An 8,913-nucleotide genomic window follows, 5' to 3' on the forward strand; every position below is an offset into this window, starting at 1 on the left:
TATAAATATTTTAAATTATTCAATACATTTGTATTTTAAACTAGTAAATTTTTGCATACCATACATTCATAATTTTTTTATTAAACTTTCAAATAAAATAAGTTGAATATTCTAAATAAAAATAAATAATTAAACTAAATGTACTTTATTTACTTAATTTTTAAAATAACACTCAATGAACTTATAGGTCATAATCGTCTTAACAACACATTTTTTTTACAATAACAGCGATAAGGTTTTAAGACTTTGTGCAAACTAACTAAACCCCACCCACAGACCTTAGTTGGTTGTTCCCCTTTTACTCTACTAATAAGCCATTAGATATTTTGTTCAAACATGCAGAAGAGGAATGTGGTATTATTTGTTCACACTGCATGAAAATTTTACAAATATGAAGCAGAACGCTGAACTTCCCAGAAATTATAGAAATGACATTTGTCATTTACTGATAAACAATATACAGAAATAGTTGAAATGTTGGAAACTAGATAAAACTGAAGTTACTCGTCAATTAAAAAGACCACTCCATTGTCCTTCTTAAAGCTGTGTTGGGTATGATCAATCACCTGTTCGAGGAATAAAAGGCCATGTGAGCCACAGCAACATAGACTAAAACATAAACTCTTACAAATGAACTAGGATGCTGTATCGTGGAAAAAGATAGGTGAAAAACTCACGTTTGTATTGCTCAACTCTAGATTGTAAAAGTCCATTGCATCTGCCTTAAATAGAGGACCAGCATGCCATGTTCCCCGGTCAAGCTTAAGAAATTTGGAACCTGCAACCTTGAAAACTTGGACTTCATCAATGTCAGGAGGCACGTATGAATGACCGCAACGGGACTGCACAATCTTCTTGCCTGTGTCATCCTTTATTTCATTTGAATCAACAATGGACGACTTTGCCACTCCAAGATACCAAGCATGACCACCAACAGACCCGAGGCACTGAGTCACGTTTGCATGATGTGTAATACTAGAAAACTTGAGTGGACGATTCTCAATATGCATAATGTAGAACCTACCAAATACACATCAATTTCAATAAGCTTTATACCAATCCAAATAAGAGAGTTTAATAATTATACAAGCTTAATAAAGCTGACAAAATATGCACACAAAAACAGATTTGACGCAGTTTTTGCAAATATACCACCACAATGAAATCCATAGTTCCTATGCCTAACAATTTTGATTGATAGGTTTACTGGGGTAAGCAGATTATGTTGGCTCGTTAGAGCACAAAATACCTCAAATTTATCTATGAATACAAAAAGAAAGAAGAAGAAGGAAATACAATCCTAACAGCAGAGATGATACTGCAACACGAAATAAAACAATGAACTAATCTCATATAAATCTATATTTGGCAAAAGCATAGACTAATCAATAAAATAGTGAATGTAACCAACCAAACCAATTATAACTCCTAGTGTTACTGATATTAAAAACTAGAGTGCAGTTTTTACACTTCAAAATAAGACAAAATAGGCACTTGAAAATTGGTACCCCTTTGCATGTTTGGAGGAAAAGTATTGAAACCAAGGTTGAAGACACCTTGGTTGTTCGGCACTCCATGAAGTGTGAAGCATTGAACTCTACCATTTATAAGGAAACTGTACCTCAATTGAATCCGAGTTACTTAGTACTTCATGATTCTTTGGAGTTACTCAGATAATAAACATTTCCAATTTCTATGTATTCATTTTTTTTTTTCAAGTTAAGACATTCAATTACCTGCAAGTTGCTACTATTGGATGGCATTAGAATTCAATTCCATAACAATACAATTGGAATTGGCAAGAGGCAAAAGTGTGTGAGAAAACCCTAAAAATGGATGGTTGATTGAAAGATGAAACCTGGGAGTTCCGTGGGTAAGGTCGAGTTGAGCATCGTGGAGACCGAATTCTTGGCCGTCCGGCGAAGCCTCGATAACCTGGCCATAGTCTTTGAAGGTTAACGGAGTTGCTTCCATTGCTTTCAGTGTCACCACCCTCGTCGACTCCATTCCAAATTATCCCTATCTCACTCACACGCTACAATTGGGGATTTATTCTTTTATTTTGCCCAAATTTTCTAACTTTTTTATGTGACTCTTTTTTTTTTTAAATAAAATTATTCTTAATATATGGATTGTTCTGACCACCAAATTTATTTATTTTTTAATTAAATGGGGGTTTTTGTCTTTGTTGTTTATGCTGTTGTTCTGCATAAGAAAAACCCTAAACTACTAAACCCACGCGCGGTCTGAGAGAAGAGAAGATGAGGGAGGAAGAAGTGGTGGAAGGCATAACGAAGATTCTGGAAGAGAAGAAGGAGAATGGAGGAGTGGAATCGGAGAAACTAGAAGGTTTCATCCCTCACCTTACTCTCCCCCTCGTCAACTCCATTCTCTCATGCAAGACTCTCCGCTCCCACCCCACCACGCTCCTCTCCTTCTTCAACTGGCTCCAAACCCACGCGCCACCTCCGCTCCGCTCCTCCCCTCACGCGCTTCTCACCCTCCTCCCTCCCCTTCTCTTCCACCGCAAATTCTCCCATGCCAAGTCCCTCCTCGTCTCCTTCATCTCCTCCGACCGTACCCACGCCCTCCACGCGCTCCTTCTCCGCCCCCGCCGCCCCCTCCCCAAACCCCTCCTCGACACCGCCCTCGCCGCTTACGTCCACGCCGGCCAACCCCTCCTCGCCTTCCACCTCTTTCAAAAAATGAAACGATTGCGTCTCACTCCCAACCTCCTCACCTGCAACACCCTCCTCTACTCCCTCGTCCGCTCCCTCTCCTCCCACTCCACCCTTCTGGCCTCCGGCGTCTTCCACGACGCCGTCGCCCTCGGCGTCAAGCCCAACACCAACACCTTCAACATCCTCATCTACGGCCAATGCCACCATAAAAAGTTCGACCACGCCCTTGCCCTTGTTCACCGAATGCCCGAATTCGGGTGTTTCCCTGATAACGTCACCTACAACACCATTTTGGATGCCCTGTGCAAGAAAGGTCAGTTGAATAAAGTGAGGGATGTGCTTACAGAAATGAAGAATGCTGGGTTGGTTGCCAATAGGAATACTTATAATATCCTTGTTCATGGGTATTGCAGGTTGAAGTGGTTGAAGGAGGCTGCTGAGGTTATTGACTTGATGACTAAAGATGGTATGTTGCCGGATGTTTGGACTTATAATACCTTGGTAAGGGGGTTGTGTGATGAGGGGAAGATTGACGAGGCTATTAGGGTTAGAGATGAGATGGTGGTTTTGAAGTTGATGCCGGATGTTGTTACTTATAATACTTTGATTGATGGGTCTTTTAAGTGGTGTGGCAGCGTGGAGGGGTTTAGGTTGATTGAGGAGATGAGATTGAGGGGAGTTGAGATGAATGTGGTGACTCACAATATAGTGGTTAAGTGGTTATGTAAGGAAGGTAAGATTGATGAGGCGAGTGAAACTGTGGTGAGGATGGTGGAGAGTGGGATTTATCCCGATCGTTTTACTTATAATACTATGATTAATGGTTATTGTAAAGCAGGGAAGTTGGGAGAGGCGTTTAAGATGATGGATGAGATGGCAAAGAAGGGTTTAAAGCCGGATGTTTTTACTCTTAACAGTGTGTTACATACTTTGTGTATGGAGAAGAAGCTTGAAGAGGCGTATGAGTTAATTGTGCAGGCTGGGAAGCGGGGTTATATTCTTGATGAGGTGACCTATGGAACTCTGATCATGGGGCACTTTAAGGCTGAGCAAGGAGACAAGGCGTTGAAGCTTTGGGAGGAGATGAAAGGGAGAGGTATTATTCCTAGCGTTGTCACTTACAACACTCTAATCAGAGGATTGTGCCTGTCTAGGAAAATTGATGAAGCAGTGGATAAATTGAATGAGCTTTTGGAGAAAGGTTTGGTCCCTGATGAGGCTACATGTAACATCATTATTCATGGTTACTGCTGGGAGGGAATGGTAGAGAAAGCGTTTCAGTTCCATAACAAAATGGTAGGGAAGTCGTTCAAACCAGATATCTTTACGAGGAACATTCTCCTACGAGGACTCTGCAGAGAGGGCATGCTGGAGAAGGCTTTTAAACTCTTTAACTCATTGGTCTCTAAAGAGGTTTCCGTTGATGTAGTTACATACAACACATTGATATCAGCCGTTTGCAAAGAAGGGAGACTAGAGGAAGCATTTGATCTTATCACTGAAATGGAAGGGAAAAAATTGGAGCCTGACCGGTATACTTATAATCCCATTGTTGATGCGCTTAGTCATGCTGGTAGGACGGAGGAAGCTGAGAAATTCATGTCAAAACTTTTACAGACAGGGCAAGATGTGAAAACTCACGACACTTCCCAAGAGCTTGATGCTTCAGGTGATATTATATACTCAGAGAAAATAAGTGATTTGTGTACTCAGGGGAAGTACAAGGAGGCAATGAAACTATTTCAAGAGTCAGAACAAAAGGGAGTGGGTTTAAATAAATTTACGTATATCAAGTTAATGGATGGGTTTTTGAAGAGGCGAAAAAGCATATCCAAGGTTGCAACCAAATTGAAACAATAAATATGGCTATGTATTTGTTATAGCATTTGGATTTGGGATGCCCATAATGCTGAAGCATGTTGTAGAGGTGCTGTTGTGATGGCATTTAATGATTCCATGTAAGTTTCCGTCTTCTAATTTGATTATTGAGCCAGCATACTATGTCTTTTTGGCCTACCTGTTCATGTATGTCTAATTTTTTTAACGAGACCAGTAGTGGGATCCTATTTTTTGTGGTAAGGAATGAGTATGTGGAAGGCAAAGGAGTTAAATTGTGGACCAAGGTGCAAATATGAGAGGGCAATCAGGGTTGAGTCATATGGGAGGTATATATTTTGTAAGTAAAGGGTGTGAGAGAGGGCTTCTAAGTTGTTCTACCATAAATGGCATTTGTTTTACGCTCAAGTGATGTGAACTTTTTTATTCTTGATCTTTGTGCAGAATTGACGCATGGAATTAATTTTTTTATTATTGTTGAAGAGCCCATATTGACTAAAGATAAAGTCAAATTATAGTATATAGGTGAGTGCAAACTTTATTTTATAAGCTAGTTTTTTAAGATTGAGTTAGTTTAAATTTCACTTTCTTAAGTTTAAATTCATTTAGAACCTATCCTTGTGAAGTTTGTTGGGTCTTGTGTCATCTAGTAACGGGTTCCCCCAATCCTAGTTTCAAGATGTTCAGTCCTCTCGATGTTAGGGCGTGTGTTGAAGAACCCACATCAATTAGAGATAAGACTAAATTATAGTATATTAGGTGAGTACCTCATCTTACCAAACCAATTTTGTAAGGTTGAATTAAGTTTAAATTCCGCTTTCTTAAGAATTATATTTATAAATTGTGCAGCACATATGATAATGAAATAAAAATTTCTAACATCCCAAACCATAAAATATCATTGTTTTCATCAAATCGTTTAATTGGTTCATGTAGTCAACCCAACCTACTGGGATAAGTTTTGGTGGTTGATGTTGTTGTGGGCAATGTTGTTAAACTCGTAACTCGTAAGCGGATCGGAAAGGATATGAAAACTCGTAACCCTAGCATAGTAACTCGACTCAGAAGAGTTACTATTCGAGTTACTACTATACATAACATATTAAAAATAGGTTTATAATTCATGAAATGGTCCAAATACGTAATATAATTAAACATAGATTCATAATTCATAAAATGGTCTAAATACATAATACAATGAAGAGTAGTGTGCAGTCGTGTAGCAGTGGTGGAGGCAGTGGCGTGCGCGAACGGAGGCGCGAGTGGCGGTGAAATGCATGCGCAAGTGGCGGTGCAAACAGAGGCATGAGCAGCGGTGGAGTCGTGAGCTGCACAGGTTCTGAAATTAGGATTCTGGGTTTAAAAATTAGGGTTTTTGGATTTATTCGGTTGGGTTTTAGTTTTTTTTTCTGGGCCAAGTCATGGATCATGGAGACACATAGATCGTCTGATCCAACCCATGAATCGCCGGAACGTTCCGATCCGGAAAGATTCCGATCCACCCCACGATCCGACTCATTTTCTTCTCAAAAGATCTCCAAAGATCGGGGATCTAGATCGCGATCTTGACAACACTGGCTGTGGGAGTTATGTACTGTGAGTCTGTGATAACAAGTCAACCATGAGCATTGGCCATAATCCAGTCCAACATGATAGGACCAAATATATTGAAATTGACAGGCACTTCTTCAAAGATAATCTTGGCAGAGGCCTAGTGGTTACAACTCATGTTCCTACAGGATTTCAAATAGCAGACATTTTCACTAAAGAGTTTCCTCAGGGTATATTCCAGGATCTTGTAGGCAAACTGAGAGTGTTGTAAATAGCAAATTATTAGTATAAAAAATATTCTTAATATCTCCATAGTAATTAGGAAAAATATCTTTAGAATCTTCCTACTTATTTCAGTATATTTTTATTTTCTTTTTTAAAGGTTTTGGTTATTACAAATTGAAATGATGAGAATGTAATTTGTGTTTTTGATATCAATAAAATAATTCTTTAGTTTTCTACTCATATAACACGAAGGTTCGTATCATAAGTTTAATTGTGAGTTTGACATAAGCTACAAAAGAGTTTATAAGGTCATAGCCTACTTGTAAAAGCCAAATAAACTCCACGAGTTCTTCCAAACGCTCCCATAATTGGATCCAATCTATGTAAATAATTAAATGATTTCTAGTAAGATTCACTCAATTTTATATGATTTCACTTTAGTACTTATTTCTAACCATAAGGTGCATGCGGATTACTGTTTTTGTGTGTCTGATTGCGTTATTTGGAATGGTTAAAACACATGGTTTCTTTGAACCTGCATGGTATGTTAAGCAATTTTTTTAATTTTTTCCTTCTTTAGTCACTGACAATTTTGTTGGGCTATAAGTTATAACTTATGTCAATGTATTTAGTCAATTATTTTACCATATTAAATTCACAGCTCTTATTCTTCTGGCTGATTTGTGTCAGCCTGCCTGATCATGTTGGCCCATTGTTTCTAAATTTGATTTCCTCTTTGACTATGTTGGTCTTATCTTTTGGCTTAGTCTTTCTTTGAAACATGAACTTATCTACACCCTCTTTAATTATAATACCACCTCTTACTGTCATTAGGTTAAACATTAGTGTTTGATCGTTATTTGTTTTTTTACTTAATTGAAATAATTATTTATGGTTTTCTAAATTTGTACAGAATCCTATTTGTTCTTTCGCTTTACAGTATTTTGAGCCTTACGTTTTGTTGAATTGTTAAGTTATACCAGGGTCTTCATCTATGCCCATATATATACCTAAATGGAAAGGAAAATAACATGCGGTATTGGAAGAAATATTTAAGACAAATTTTCAGTTTTTTTCATTGTTAACCAATACTCTATATATGGTATTTGCCTGTCTTGTTCATGTCATTTGGGGAATTTAGATGCGATAGTGTAGTTTAAGTTTAAAGGAACTTATGCATGTCTTTCAGAGATATGATTATGCCTTATAATCCGCTGCAGGAGGGAATAGACCTCTAGCTGCATTGGATGATCGGGGAACTCTTAATAGGTCGGTATCAATTCACAATATTACTGATATCAAAAGTATAATTGTAAACGACCATTTTGGTAGTCATTTAGCTATGAAAGTATACATCATTATGTACTTTACGATATTCATTGTTCAAGCATTTTATTATGCATACTGAAAGGTCACTGTGTTTTCTTCTTACGATAGATATGATGCTTCTTTTTTATATTTCTCACCCTGATTGCTATGTTAATGTCTAACTGTCTAAGTAAATTTATATGTGGTTGGTAAATATTTGCAGAAACTATAGACAAGGCTCGGAGGATTCTTTATTTTATATTCTGCCTGCCGTTGATGTTTTGAAAATTTTGCTATATCCTATTTACAAGTTAGCATGCTCATTTTGACATCATGATTTCACAGGTTTTTCCTGCAATATGAAGTGAAACAGGCTTAACTGAGTTTACTTGGGTAAACTTGACTGATTATTGATAAGATGGCAGCTCATGCAACCAATATCCTTATTCACTTGAAGACTACGTTCTGTGTCTGATTCATGATCTGAATATCGAGGTGATCATGATGATGTTAGAAGTTCCAAGATGACATCGGTTTTTACTATGACCAGGATATTAAGTGTATGCAAGAAAGGGGAACCTGAAGTAGTGTAATTATACCTGTATTGCAACAGTTTTGGTTGCTAGTTGCAAAACGCAACAAGTGAGCAATGGGGTCAACAAGAAGCGTCCTCGGTATTTCTTTTTCACCTTTTACACATGTTGGTCGTCTTCCATTTGAATGTAGAAGGACATGCAATTTTATTTGTTTCATGTGCAGTAGATTCTGCAGTACTTCTTTAATGGTCATAGACTGCATCTTTAACAGAGGGTTTGTGTAATATGTACGAGATCATAGGCTTTAATTGCAGTTCGACCATTGTTAAAAGGATATCATTTGATATTGTTATCAAATTTAAGAACGAAATGGGACAGGCTGCTCAATTGCAATCTTGAGTTTTCTCCTTTGTTTGAAACCTTTGAATGTTTTGTCTGATTTTATATTATTTGGTCTGACATGTTTATCAAGCAGACCTGATAATAAGCTGTCTAATGATGGTGGTATTGGAGAGTCACAAGTTCTTTTTATGACTTAGTGCCAAAACTTCATCACGTCTAAACCAATCTTTTACCAAAATTAAACTTGCATTCGGAGTTTAATTTTGACACGCTATCCATGTAAACATTTTTGTACTAACAGTTTTTGAAATAATTGTGATAAGAGTATTTAGTTATATGAAAATTTATAATTAAATAACGGTATAATTTGGGTATACTGTTAGTACAATTATTTTTTTTGCACAGTTATTATTTTTTTTTGCTTATATCACAAT

General features: G+C 37.4%; 2 protein-coding genes across 8 annotated transcripts; one reads left to right on the forward strand and one right to left on the reverse strand.

Moving 5' to 3' along the window:
• Positions 1–324: 324 nt before the first annotated feature.
• On the reverse strand, positions 325–2,139 carry LOC137828387 (ureidoglycolate hydrolase). Its single transcript, XM_068634938.2, has 3 exons — positions 1,859–2,139; positions 678–1,020; positions 325–566 (listed from the first exon to the last, which is right to left on the reverse strand). The coding sequence occupies exons 1-3, from the start codon at positions 2,005–2,007 to the stop codon at positions 501–503; spliced, it is 558 nt and encodes a 185-aa protein (XP_068491039.1). The 5' UTR covers positions 2,008–2,139; the 3' UTR covers positions 325–500.
• Positions 2,140–2,261: 122 nt separating this feature from the next.
• LOC137828385 (Pentatricopeptide repeat (PPR) superfamily protein) lies at positions 2,262–8,556 on the forward strand. 7 transcript variants are annotated; one of them, XM_068634932.1, is made up of 5 exons: positions 2,262–4,639; positions 4,762–4,857; positions 4,962–5,042; positions 7,514–7,562; positions 7,947–8,556. In XM_068634932.1, the coding sequence occupies exon 1, from the start codon at positions 2,262–2,264 to the stop codon at positions 4,539–4,541; it is 2,280 nt and encodes a 759-aa protein (XP_068491033.1). In that variant the 3' UTR covers positions 4,542–4,639; positions 4,762–4,857; positions 4,962–5,042; positions 7,514–7,562; positions 7,947–8,556. The 7 variants fall into 7 exon arrangements, with proteins under 7 accessions (XP_068491033.1, XP_068491034.1, XP_068491032.1 ...); XM_068634933.1 differs by having other exon boundaries at positions 4,762–4,846; XM_068634931.1 differs by lacking the exon at positions 4,762–4,857.
• The last annotated feature ends 357 nt before the right edge of the window (positions 8,557–8,913 follow it).

Source organism: Phaseolus vulgaris, chromosome 7 (assembly GCF_051622355.1).
Source record: "Phaseolus vulgaris cultivar YP4 chromosome 7, ASM5162235v1, whole genome shotgun sequence".
Classification (NCBI taxonomy): domain Eukaryota; kingdom Viridiplantae; phylum Streptophyta; class Magnoliopsida; order Fabales; family Fabaceae; genus Phaseolus; species Phaseolus vulgaris.